Genomic DNA, 13,701 nt, shown 5'->3' with positions numbered 1-13,701 from the left:
AGCAATTTCTGGACTTCAGGCCTGTTACATTAAATACTGTTGGAGGCTTCATTATTCAAGTTAAAACTAACCGAATTAGCCAGAGACAATTATTCAATAGATTTGGTTAACATTCATATCACTCTCTAGAAAGGCTCTCCAGACAAGTAGCTTCGTTCCCCCCACCCCCACCCCCGCACAGGGCCATTCCCTTTGGAATTTCCCAGTCTATGCTAATTGGACAAACTATGCTATTTCCCAGTCTATGCTAATTGGACAAACTCTAATTGTTGAGATGTCAGGTGTGACTTATTTATCCTGTTAGATTTCAACAGCCCCTGTTTCGTAGAAGCTTGTCCTTTAACCCAGCAAAAAACTGGCATAAGGATGAATGATACATCCCTTTGAAATATCCTGAATCTTCGTGTGCTTGGGAAGGTAGAACACACTCAAACAGGAAGTGCTTGTAAATATATTTAACAAGTTCTCTACCAGCTTCCAAGGGTCCTCCTCTGAAAATCTAGGAATTCAGTGAGATTCAGATTTGATTAAATAGTTATTGAACAACCGTTAAGGAGCCGAGCACTGAACTTTCAATATATTATTTAATTTCCACGAAAGGATTAACTTTTATTTATTTTTAAACCATTTAAACAAAGAAATTAGGGGTCAGTGAGGTTAACTAGTTTGTTTATGGTCATACACTCATAACTACCAGAGTACAAAATCAGTGCTTATTCTACCTATCCCAGCACCGGGAGAGTAAGACATCAACTCATTCCCTGAAATCAATCACAGAGACTTAAAATAAGTTTCCTACAGGAATATCATTCCTTTCTCTAAAAGTTACACTTATTGTTTTTAAAGATCTCTATGAATGTGGGGAAACCTAATCTAAATATCTGTCACGTATATTATTTTGTCTTCAACTTAAAAGTATAGGGGAGATGTTAAAAATTGGCCATGCTGATAAGAGTATGAGACATATTGAAATGTCTGGGATCAAATGGAACTTTTGTAACCTTCACATTTATTTTGTGCACTTTTCATGATAAATTTTCTCAACTCTGGAATCTATTGAATCTGGGCAGTATAGTAGGTGGGGCCATATGAAATTGCCAATATTCAACCATTTTTGACCCAGAAATAAGGCAGTTTTATATGGTTCAAGCTAATATGTATATTTTCATATGTATGAAAATCCACTGAAAACTGCAGCATGTTGTACAACTTGGAGTTTTTCAGGGCTCACTAGAAGACAAGTTTAGCAATGGGATTTGGAATGTTTTAGTTTTTCAGTGAGTCGTACTATAGCACATACGAGGCTAAAAACATGTAATGAAAATGAGAGCTGTTTTCCCCATTTGGTTCAATGATTTCACGATTTCAATGATGCCGATCTGAGAGTACACTGAAGCACTCCAGGCTGATAGAGAACTGGAAAAAGCGAAATAAGAAGGAACTCCCGGAAAAGATACATAGCTTAATTGTCCCATAGTGGATAAGTTCCATGTTTTTTATCAGTAGTTTGCAAAATCCGATCATCCTTATGAAAGTGCTAGTGTGAATGTAAAGACCTAGAAGAGTTGGGATGTGGGGAAGGAGCCCTCTTTAAGGGACTCTCATCTTGTTTCTAAAAATGACCAGACTGTGGCCTGCTTATGCTTAGAAACGAACTGAGAAGTCAAAACATGAGTTTCGGAACCACATTGTGGCATGTGTCTTTGGAGATGCCCACTCAACACTGATGGGGCTTCGGAATTTTGTAATGCCATTGAGAGCTAGCAACTATACCCGTCAGGAGCTGAAGGACATTGTGTTCGTTGGGTCTCTGGATTACCTGCAGAGAGAATGGCGATTTCTCCAGAATTTTCCCCAGATATACATTCTGCCTGTAAGTGTCACAGTAAGGGATAGTGAATATTTATAATGATAATAATACTAACAGTACTAGGATTAATAATGATAATAATAATAAATCAGTAATAGCTTGCAGTTATACAGTGCTTACTGGTACCAGAAACTGTTCTAAGCATTTTGCACGTATTAACTCATTTAACCCTCCAAATAACCCCATGGTATAAATTTTAAAGATGCTGAACTTTAGGCACAGAGAGAGTAAGCAACCTGTCCAAGTTTACACGGCAGGTAAGTAGCAGGACTAGGGTTTAAATCCAGACATATTTCATGTTTTATGTCACTAACCATGTTTATGGTCTTTATGTAATAGAGTTTCTTTGCATTTCTAAGTCCGATTCTGACCTATTGGCTAAGCCTAAGCTGATACCAGCCAGCCTTTGTGCTCTAACTTTCTCATCTTTTCTGGAGACTCACCTTTTATGGAACACATAATGCCACGTAGTCCTTGACAGATGTATGAAAAGGAGGAATTCTGAAAAATGGATCCATTATGCATATGTGGCATTGTGGTTGTAATTGTATTTGCTCTGAACCGTCATAGAACTGTATCTCATTATATGCCACCATTTCCCTGGATTAATATATATATACAGTGTGAAATGCACCAAAACTTTTGATTTTTCAAGAAATAATGCTAGCAACAGATTAGGAATATTCTTCAGAAACGGTTGTCTCAAGAAGCAAATTGTTTTTTTTAAATGTCACCATAAATGTCCCTGCACCACCACTTACTTTAGTCCATAGAAAAGGAGGAAAGAAAATGAGCAGGAGTCTCCAGATCCAGCTAGCGTTAGAAATTGCCAGTGTTAGCATCTCAGCCACCTAATGATGGGATCAGATCTATCCCTATTTCTCCACCAAAGAAAAGAAGCAACTGCCACTTTGCTAATTAATCCAGGGTACAAATGCAGTCACCTACAAGCAAAACTGTGAGGACGCAGAATTGGTTTTTAGATCTGGACCTTCTGTGATTTTTTTCCCTCACCGCTGCTACCCTTACTCTGATTCTTTTCTTCCACTAGAGTCATCTAAGTGGGTTTAGGCTCCCCTCTCTCCACTCCACTTTGTCTCATCCAGACTTGCTCTCAGAAAGGATCTGCAAAATTTAGTCACGCTCAGATATTCATGAACGATAAGGATAAAAGTATCAGATATCAGGTAACTAAGTCTTAAAACCAAGTCAGTGGAGGCTTTGGCTCAAAAACTTGCATCATCCACAAAAAGCCACCACCATCTACCCGGTTTTCTCTCAATAGGGATCTGCGCTCTATTCTGGAGACCTCCATGCAGTCAACATAGAGGAGTGTTCCATGTGTGCTGTCTTATCCTCGCCATCTAAGTCAGCCAGCAGCCCGACCTTGGTGGACATGGAGCCTATCATGGCCACACTCAACATCGGATCACTTCGGATTAGCTGCTCAGCCCAGACACCCTCAGAGCCACGTAAGAACAATACCCTGATGGGAAGAGGCTAGAGAGAATGGGATCAGGAAGAATTAACTCCTCTCTGAAAAACTTTAATGATGGAGAGGAGGAGAGGTTGGGCCAGATGACCTGTAAGATCCCTTCCAGCTCTGAGAATTCTGTACTAGAATTAGTGGACAGTTCAGTCCTTGGGAATCCTAGTCAAATGAAAAATGATGTCCATCTTCTAAATGGAACGCACATAACACTGTTTTTTTCCCATCTTAAAGACGATCATGGAGTTGTAAGTGCTGTTATTGTTATGAATCAAATATCAGTGAGCATAGCCATTGGTATTTTATTATCATTAACAACAGGTATTATTATTGTTAATCAGTTCTCATTGGATCCTGTAGGTGTTCAAGTTACTATTCTTAGTTTTGTGATTGAGAGGATGAAGAACACTATTCTACCACACTATTTGTGGACTAGACTACAAATAATCTAGTCCAGTCTTTGGTGGGTGAACTTTGGTGTGTGAGCCAGCTACTTCACAGACCCTCACTAAACAACCAAACACCGCTCAGCACCCAGGATTTCAGGGTGTTTTGCAAATAAATAAATAATAATAATAGCAAAGCACTTCCTGAATATCAAAGTGCATTGAAAATCCCAACTAAGGAAGTGTGAGCCATACCTCTGCTGAGTTAATCCGAAGATGCATAAAAATGCCTCTGTGTTCTGCATGTCAGTCCTTAGCTTAGCAATTAGGGTCACTCAGATTTACACAAGATTTGTGTGCGGGTTGAGTGTGTGTGTGTGTTTGCATCATGCTTGCAACTTTCTAAAATTGGACAGAAAAGTATTCACTGTGTAGGCAGTATCATCAATGTACAAATGAAAATGCCCGCTTAGTAAAAGCAGAGGGTAATCAGCTGACAACACCATAAGCCACCTAGCTAATCATCGGGTGACTTGTCCTTCCTATTATCATTTTTTTAAATCTCACATCCTATACAGGCTAAAAAAATATAAACCTATGATTTTAATTCTGGTTTCTTTTATATCTGGTGATTCTCATCCTTTCACTTATTCATTTATTCATTCAACAAAAGTATATTGATTTTATATGTGTCACATACTCTGCTAAACTGACAGGATTGGTAGGAGGAAATACAGGAGAGAGGGGAAAAGGGTTGGGAAGAAGGAAGAGGAAATGAAAGAATGTCACAGTATTTGAGTCTTCATGCAGTATGAGTAGGTGCTCTCCCCAATGGCAAAAGGGAAAGTTTAGGGAAGAACATATTGTGTAGACCTGACACCTTTCCTTGTGTGGATGTCATCGTACCCGTTTGTGTGACAGGAAATAGAGGTCCAGACAGGCTCTCCTGTGCTACCTAACAAAGGTAGCAGCAGTAAAGTCACATTCTGAGCACATAGGAATAGCCAAGGACTGTCACTCAGAAACCTCACCCATTACTCCGGCATCACAGGAATCTACCTGGAGTTTGCATGTAGAAATTCCCAAACCTCAGGGAAGCCTGTTTGGTTCTCTTAACCATTCTTCCTATCTCATACTAATACTCCTCTTGCAGCATGCCAAGCAGGTGGCAATGGGAATGCCCACCTCCAAGAATTATCAGTATAAAGGATTGTGAAATTCTGCCAGGAGGGAGAAAACATCTTCCACGCTGAGCCATTTTCTTTCCCTTCTTCTGAGACAGTGGTTCTCAACCAGGGGCGGTTTTGACCCCAGAGGTTGTCTGACAATGTCCGGAGACAGCCTTGGTTGTCACCACTTGGGGGGTGCTATTGGCATCTAGTGGGTAGAAGTCAGAGGTGCTGCTAAATATGCTACGGTGCACAGGTGCAAAATGTCGATAGGACCAAAACTGAGAGCTCTCAGTCTGCCATATCTGCTGAGCCTTTTGTGGGCTCAGCGGGCTTTCCCACATCTTCATGGTCATGACAAGGTTACACGTAAAACCCATCTAGGACCACCAAGGCTGTTCCATACAGTGGTTCACCAAGGGATGCTGGAGGTGGGGGGACAGCAAGAAGGAGGGCTCACCAAAGGACCAGGCCTCCTGGACATCCCCATGGAAAACTAGGTTTCTCACTGATGCTCTAATTGCTGCCCTGTCACGTCACAAGAACAGGTTGGCAAACCTAGGTACTGAACTAAATAATCTGTGGCATAATCTAAACATATAACAGTAATTAAGTCTGACAACTTAATATGCTCCTGAAATTTAAACGTACAGTAGTAATCTACAATTAAGCAATCTTTTGTAATAGCACCCTGCCAGCCTGGAAGAATTTCAGGTATAATACTGTGTACTACTAGGTAGCAAAAATATTGACATTAGTAAAATGTACCCAGGCTATGATCTGACACATATTCAAATCAACCGTTGCTCTACCAGAAAAGATGGAGTTAAGGCGGAAATTCTGTCGCTGTCCTCCAGCCAGTGTCAGAGCAGATATTTATGCAGTTACATCAGCTGATGTGACTCTCTCTCTATCCAGTAAGAACATTTGACTCTGAAAGTCAGGATATTCCAAGCCCGTTATTAGAGGGAACTGGAATCAAAGTGCAGCTCAAAGGAGAATTTTCCCCTTTGAGGGAAACTGATCTCAATATTTTATTGAAATTGTCAACCAAACCTTATGTATTTTAATACATATATAATATATAAAGGGCATGGGCATGGGCTTTGAGCTTGGTGCCAGTTGGGGTGTGAAAACCCATCCATCCTTTACAAACCATGTAGCCTTGGGCAAAGCATGTAGACCCTTAGTCAGTTTCCTCATCTTCAAAGGTGGTCTAACTTGACTTAATTCACAGGTTTGAGGGCACCGTGGTGTCGTTCTTACCTCCCAGCTCACAGCAGCCCGAGGGATCTTTTACAAATATTTACTGGATGATGGCAGTTTCCTCCTTTAGACCCTGTAATGGTGACTCATGACAATTACAGGAAAATCATGTAGGGTCTTGCAGGCCAGTAGGGAGCCCGAACTTCCTCCTCCTCCAGTCTGTTCATACTGGCTCTTTCCTGCCTTAAGTTCCTTATCCCATTCCCTCTGTCTGGATGGCTTTTGCTCATCACTCAGGATGACATTCCAGTGTCAGAGAAGCCTCTTCAAACCCTATCTGAGGTCACCTCCCCAGGTCACTCACTAGCCCCTGAAAGTTGGGTTTTTTCACAGTACTCATCGCTGTCTGAAAACATTCTGTATTTGCAGCATATGGCATGTAACCGGGACAGGGACTGTTCATAGGCCTAGTCTGCAGTCGATACTCTTTAAAGATTTGTAGAAGGAGGATAGCAAAGGAAGGAAACGAGAATGGAAAGAAGGAAGGAAGGAAAGGTACCTAAAGCAGATAAAGCATCTTGCACGTTTCTGAGAATAAAGTAGAATCTCATTTCCCCCAAGTCTCCCTGCATTATGAAAATCCCAGAAGTTTGTTTAGGAAAAACAGTTGAAGGTATTCAGATCCCATCAGCAGTAAGATTTCCCAGTGAGTTTGGAGATGTGGTCTCTAGCCACCACGCAAACCCTCCTCTTCAGTAGATGTGTGGACGAGGTTAGCCCCCGGGGCTTCTGTTTCCTCACCTGAAGCTAAAGGGTTTTGCTAAAGTCCTAAGGCCATTTCTTGTTCTAACTGTAAACTACACGTGTTGGGCTCCTCCTGTGGCGCTTCCGTGTTTACCGTGAATCTACCTGAAAGCATGACTCAGAATTTTAGTGGCAATCAGAAATGCATTCACCTCTACTCTGCGTTAACAAGAAGTGGCTCTTTTACGGAATATTTCTTGGGGAGATGGAGGTAAATACAGTAAGTCCTCTACATACGAACCTTAAAGTTGCGAACTTCCAAAGATGAGAACGTGCATCTGGTTCCAGCAAGGAACCAGAACCTGTGCCATCAGCGTCAGGCGTGAGGGAAATGGCAGCTTGCCCTCCGTCTCCTATTGCTGACGATCCTTCAGCTCTACCATCTCCCACCTCCTCTCCCTCCTCCTGTCAGTAACTCTTCTTGCCTATTCACTCGATGCCAGCCCCTGTATACCAGCTATTGTACTGTACTACTGTTCTTTTCAAGGTACTGTACTGTAAGATAAAAAAGGATTTCTTTATTTTCTGTGTTTTTTTATGTATTATTTGTGTGAAAAGTATTATAAACCTACTACAGTACAGTACTATATAGCTGATTGTGTTAGTTGGGTACCTAGGCTAACTTTGTTGGACTTATGAACAAATTGGACTTATGAATGCGTTCTCGGAATGAAACTCGTCTGTATGTAGGGAACTTACTATATTGTAGAGCATTGCATTCTATCTGGGAACAAAACCTCCCTTTGGATCTCCTCTTTCCCCCATCCCCATCTCAGTGGCCAGTTTCCCCACCCCCGTCCCTTTGTCTGTCTCTCAGGCTCTCTGTCTGACCCACTCGCTCATCTCACCCACCCTCCCCTACCACTTACCTGGCTTGGGAAACAAAAGACCCTCCACATATTTCACCTTCTTCAAGGCAGCAGAGAATCTGAATGACAAGCAGAATGTTAACTTTCACAGTATTATTTCCCTGTTACATACATAGCATTCTCAGAAAAGTTCAAGAAAGGTAACCAGTAGTTTTAAAGCATAACTTTTGATGAGATCATCATGTGTTTGGTTGTTTTTTAAAAAAAATCAGGATCCTAGTTTCCTCTTTCTCTTTTCCCTTTTCTTTCTTTACCTTTTCTGGGGGGGTTTAACTTGGAGACCAAAACTCTGGGGTCATCCTTGTTTTTGAAACTCCTCACCTGTCCGCGCGTGCTAGGGCTGTGTTCCAGACCAGAGCCGGGCATGGAATCTCCTTGGGATTCCAGGCTTTGCAGAGGGAGATGAAGGGCCTCACCTCCTAAGGCAGGAACTGAATGCGAAGACAGAGGCCCCGTGACCTCCCAGCCCAGTCTTTAAGGAACTCCCAAGACATTAGGGGTTGGGGAGGCCAGCCAGAGTTGGGAGGCAGAGACAGTCTTGCTGAAGAAGAAGGAGACCCTCAGCCCAGAGAGGATCTCAAAGAGGCAGAAGCACCAGGAGCCAGGAAGCCAGTCGCTGTGTCTCCACAAGCTCTCCTGGGGCAGCACCTCCTATTTATTCACAGTTTCCTGAAAGTTCCACAAGCAAGTGGATGTGGTTTGAGGCACTGCCTGCCTGAGCCGTCACCCGGCACTCCCAGTCGGTAGAGAATAATTGGATGTAACTTAGGCTGCCGATAAGCATCTACAGGGAGAACGTCACCCTTTTTGTAATTCACTTGAAGTGCCATTTAGAAAACATCCTTCCCACCCACACACGCACACACACGCCAAACTTCTGGAAAGGAGAGGCTGAGGCCATTGTTTTTCTAAATATAGAGAAAGATTTGGGATTTGGGCATGAGAGTCACTTTGCTAAGATAAAGCACCAAGCGCCACGGTGTGCTTCCGCATCCTTGTCTGTGTCACAAGCCACTTCGTTTGCATCTATCCATCTCATTCCTCCCTTGTTGCTGTCTGTGTCTACAGAGTGTACTCGGTGCTTCGGTGACAATCCCGGGAAATCCAAGTACCGAAGGATCCCCATCCTCACCGAACTGAGTAAGTCGTGTTTCAAGGACAGAATTCAAGGGAGAAGTCTTTGTATCTGTATATGATGTCCCAAGGGTGTCTTTAGGATCCACAGTCAAAGGACTGAGGACCCGAATGGGGCCCAGAGACCATTATGTGTTTGACTGGATGTTATATTGGGCTTTTACCTCTTTGGTGACATCCTCCAGCAGAGCCTGTCATATCTGGGTGTCAGCCTGCAGGAGTAGCTCCTGCCTTCTCCGTTCTTCCAGGGGAGGGGACGTGGATTTGAAAACTGCAAGAAAGGCTCTCCCTAAACCAACTTCTCTACCCATCAGACGTCTTCCTCTCCTGCGGTGCTACCAGGGCAGGCACTAGAGTGAGGCAAGTGAGGGCCCCAGGGTGTAGACTTTAAGGAAAGGCTCACTCTTGGGGTCTTTAAATTTTGTGTCCCTTGTGTCTTCTTAATCCCAGCCCTGAGCGGTGCTCTTCTAAAATGGAAATACTCCCTATGCAGAAATAACAGGATGAGCTCTTACCTCTCATCAGCACCTTATGGAAAATGCACGTATATGAAACTCTCCTAGACGTGAGGAGCCCTGGGGGCAGCAAGAAGGGCAGGGAAGGCAGGTGCCTGTGTGCATTGTTTGTGAGTCACCAGGGTAGACACTGGGATTTAATACTGATAATAGTTGGTGAGAAAAAGGCAAGTTACTGAAGAGGGGGTGGTACCTTTAACACAGTTTGGACCAACTCAAAGATGATCTCTAAAGCTGCTCCTGGGCGTGAGATTTGACTCGATTCCATAGTGTAGCAAACGTTTTAGCGGGATTTTTATGATTCAGCATGTGGAGGCTGAGGGAGATTTATACCAAACTAGATGAGCAGACCTCATAGTCCCAGAAATGAAGCAGGCAGACGTAGAGAGGAACCAGTAGGTGACACCACCACGTGATTTGGGAGTGGCAGTGCAGCAGGCGGGCGACAGTCTAGCCACCCTGGATCCCAGAACTGCAGCTCTCCAAATCCACCTTTGAAGATCTCAGATCCCTTGAGCCTGACTCGTACCTGCCAGCCTATCTGTAACCACCCTAAAGCTGTTGGCTGCAGTTCTTATTTATATTTCATTTTTATTTTGCTACCCTTCTGAGCCATCTCTGACTCTGAGGTGTATATACACTGAGGACATTGATCAGAGGACTGTCATGTAAGTTAGAGTGGTCAGGAGGGACCAGCCAGCTTCTCACCGGCCTCAGAAATGCATCTGGTCACTCTCCAGGGACGTGCAGCTTTGTTCAAGGAAAGACTTTCTGGCACCAGGCAGCGCCTGTCAAATTAGCCTAACAAATCACCTGCCAGCTCACTCAGTTTTCGTTCTTTGGCCAGCAAGAAAGGGTCACAGTGACATGAGAGCTGCAGGTCTGATGGCCAGCACTTTGGTACAGATTGTACAGTGGCCTGCAGGAAAATGTCTGGGAATGCTGAGGCCACTGGTTTAGGATGACACAGCAAGATCTGGACAAAGACTCCTGGGATGTGTGTGTGTGTGTGTTGAGGGTTGGCAGTGCAAGAAGAGGAATGTGTGTGCGCATAGGAAATGTGGGTTGATACCAGTCATACCTCCTTCATCTTTTGTAAAGATGCGTAGTTCTTGGAAGAAAATGATTCATTAATACCAGCAGTCTGTCACTTCCCCCAGATGTACTAAGGAATAATTTTAAGAATTAGAGACTAATGCGGTCTTAATTAGGAACATACTCTGAGTTGTATGTCCAGTAGATTTGTTTGGATCTGTAATATGACGGTCAAGAAGTTTGAAGGGTCTAAGACTTAATACTGCTTGCGGACTAACAGGTTAATCTGCCCAGTTTCACGGATGTGGACAGAAGATGCGAGACCACTGGGTCAGAGACAATGAACAGTTTATTACTCACATCAATAGCAGTAGCCAGAGTATCATCATTTTTGTGCTGGCTTCCCAAGCCCTAGTTCCCACAGGGGGACATGAAAAGGTCCAAGTGATACCTGGACCCACCATGAACTGCTTTGTAAGAGAGGAACCCTGAGCTTCGGGAACCAGCATCTTTTATGATGGGCAGTAAGCATGCCTTCTCTTTGCTCTGGTAGGAGATATCACTATCTTCCAATGCTATTCTCTATACAAACATTTCTGAAGCAGTAGTCTTGGAACGAAGGCAATCAGCGCCTCTGCTGTCCTCTTAGAAATGACCGATTTCACTGACTGCAGAGGCTGCCTACAGGGGGTCTGAGTTGCAGCCTGGGGCCAGCGTAGGTTTGCTAAGGGATGATTTGGCCACTGCTGCACTGGCCTGATGAGGGTGATTCTTGAAGCCCTTGCTGCTCAAAGCGTAGCCCATGAATCGGCAGCAGCAGCAGCGTCTGCAGGCTTGTTGGACATGCAGACTCTCAGGCCCCACCTCAGACCCAGTGGATCAGGATCTAGATTATAACAAGAGCCCCAGTTGATTCTTAGGCGCATTAAATTTTGAGAGGCACTGATTAACCCGTTCTGGGCCCGAATAACTCTAAGGACCCAAGTAAATACCACGCCACCTATGACGTAGTATATGGAGAAAAAGACGATAACGGGGGTGAGCAGATGTCCCATTTATGTCTCTTGTTCCTGTGCGATTATGTAAAGTGGCCCCTTTTTCTTCCAGAAGTGTCCTGTCTTGAAAGTTAAATCATAAAGGGTGACATTCAGGACACTTGCTTGGAGAAACTGAGCCTGAGGTACAAGGATATCTCCTTGATGATGAAGGTCCCCGAGGGGCTTCCCATCTTCAGGGGATGAAGATATTAATACTTGGAAAGAAAAAACTATATACTGAAGTTGAGGCAGGTCCCACTTGGACCCTAAAGTAGGCATCAAATCCTTTGAGCGATGGTCCCTCCTTGGCCTGCCTGGTCCGGAAGTCCTGTATTCTTCGTCTTGTCTGCCCGCCTTTCCTTTTTGCCTCTTTCACTTGCAGAAAATCCTTCCAACATGCACTTTATTGAACAGCTCGGTGGGATGGAAGGAGACTTCTCGGGAATGAGCCTGCACCTCAGCACGTCCTTTGCCACTGGCACTGTCTTTTCCGGCAGCTTCTTGGATTCCCTCCTGGCCACGGTAGGTGTGCCGAAGCCGAGGAGCCCCATGACCGAGCCCCTGCCACGGGGAGAGTGCGTGGCTCAGAACTCGGGTGGGTGTTGCTCACTAACGCCTCGCAATTCTGCGTGCTTGTTCATTTTCCAGGAGAGCTTGTCCACGCACATTATTTCACCTTTGCTCATGACTACCTGGCAAGGGAAGCCAAATGCTCACATTTTTAAAATTAAAAACGTGAAGCCCTTAGAGCCAGAACACTCAATACCGGGAGGAATGAACACATCCACAGAACCCACCTTTCAGCTTCAAGTGCATCTTAGCTGACCAGGCTCTTTGGCGTCAGAGCTTGGGCGGTGATCCTGCTTTCTCTTCTCTCTAAAATATTCCCAAGCTATACAGAAATCGGCCATGAAAGGACGCGGGGTTCAAGGAAAGGGCTTTGTTTGTTTGGCCTTTGGTGGTGTGAGTTTTATTCAGAGCTGAGTTCAGTCTCCCTCCACATTGCCCCTGTTGTGGGATGCATTTTTGACTGCACTGTCATTCTTTCTCTGAGCAGCTCCCTTGCATGGATTGCAGGATTTCCATGAGTAGAATCCATTCATTGTGTGAATGCCTATTGAACACCTTGTAGGATGCTGTCCTAGGTGCTGAGGACACAGCAGTGATGAAACAGACCAATCTCTGCCCATGTGGAGCTCATGCTTATGGAGGAGGTTGATACACACATGATAAGTATTATGTCAGATAGACAGACGGGCCACGGTGATGTGAGATAGGACATGTAGGGTTTGTGGAAGGAGTTGAAAGTTCAATAAGGCGGCCTAGGAAGGCAGCCCTGAGTGGGTGGTATGTGAGTCAAGTTCTGGGAACAGGAGAGCACATGCCTTTCTGATCTTTGGGGAAGAAACATTCCAGGCAGAGGGAAGGTCAGGTGGGAGGACTCCCATTGTGTTCAAGGAATTTGACTAAACCTTAGGAAATCTGTGCGTAGCCATTTGTGAATGGCTGCGAGAACTCCTGCAGGGGAAATCCTTGTAACCCCCTCCCTCACAGATGCCTCCTACCCGGACGTTCCAAGAGAAGGGCTGCAAAAAGGCTGAACATCTATGCACAGATGCTGACATAGCACAAGGCTCTGAGCACAGTTTGCTAGATTGGCTGCCTTCTGGAATTCTGCATAGAAGAGGCATCATTCCTGAATCGTATAAGTGCCTTGAAAGTGCAGTTTGCATTTTAGGGGAGCGTGGTCAGGGCACATGCATTGCCCTTATGGCATCAGTGGATTATGTTGCCCGGCTTGGCTCTGTCTCCCTAAGCCTTTCGGGGGAGGGTCCTTATAAACCCCATTGAGCTCTCAGAAAGGTAATACCATGTCAGTGATCGTTTAACATTAAACAGGCTGATAGACTTCGAATTTCCTAAATTAAGCAGGATTCAGCCTTGACTGAGCCAGAGAGTCAGTGAGGGAAGTCAAGTCAGGTCACCTTCCTGGGAAGGTAGCTCCGTCAGGGAAAGGATTTTAAAACCCTGCCTGTCATGGATACTTCAGTTACCCTGCCCATAATTAGGGACCGGAGTGTCAGGCAGGAGGTGACGAGATGAACTGGATCTATCTGCAGGACACATTTTAGAAGGGTTTAAGGTCCCCGTTCTCTTCAGAGATCCCTAGACAGCAGGCAGCTTTGT

General features: G+C 44.5%; 1 protein-coding gene across 6 annotated transcripts in view; it reads left to right on the top strand.

Annotated features, from left to right (window-relative positions):
* KCNU1 (potassium calcium-activated channel subfamily U member 1) overlaps window positions 1–13,701 on the top strand; it is a 171,998-nt gene that overhangs the window by 147,603 nt on the left and 10,694 nt on the right. For all 6 annotated transcript variants that reach the window (XM_082374957.1, XM_082374953.1, XM_082374954.1 and 3 more), the window contains 4 exons: window positions 1,649–1,873; window positions 3,156–3,342; window positions 8,862–8,933; window positions 11,897–12,036. In XM_082374957.1, the coding sequence (XP_082231083.1) occupies window positions 1,649–1,873; window positions 3,156–3,342; window positions 8,862–8,933; window positions 11,897–12,036 (624 nt within the window). The remainder of the gene's footprint in view (window positions 1–1,648; window positions 1,874–3,155; window positions 3,343–8,861; window positions 8,934–11,896; window positions 12,037–13,701) is intronic.

Source organism: Balaenoptera borealis, assembly GCF_965194805.1.
Source record: "Balaenoptera borealis genome assembly, chromosome: 21".
NCBI classification, from domain to species: domain Eukaryota; kingdom Metazoa; phylum Chordata; class Mammalia; order Artiodactyla; family Balaenopteridae; genus Balaenoptera; species Balaenoptera borealis.
The sequence above is the reverse complement of the archived record's forward strand: the minus strand, read 5'-3'. Positions and strand labels throughout refer to the sequence as shown.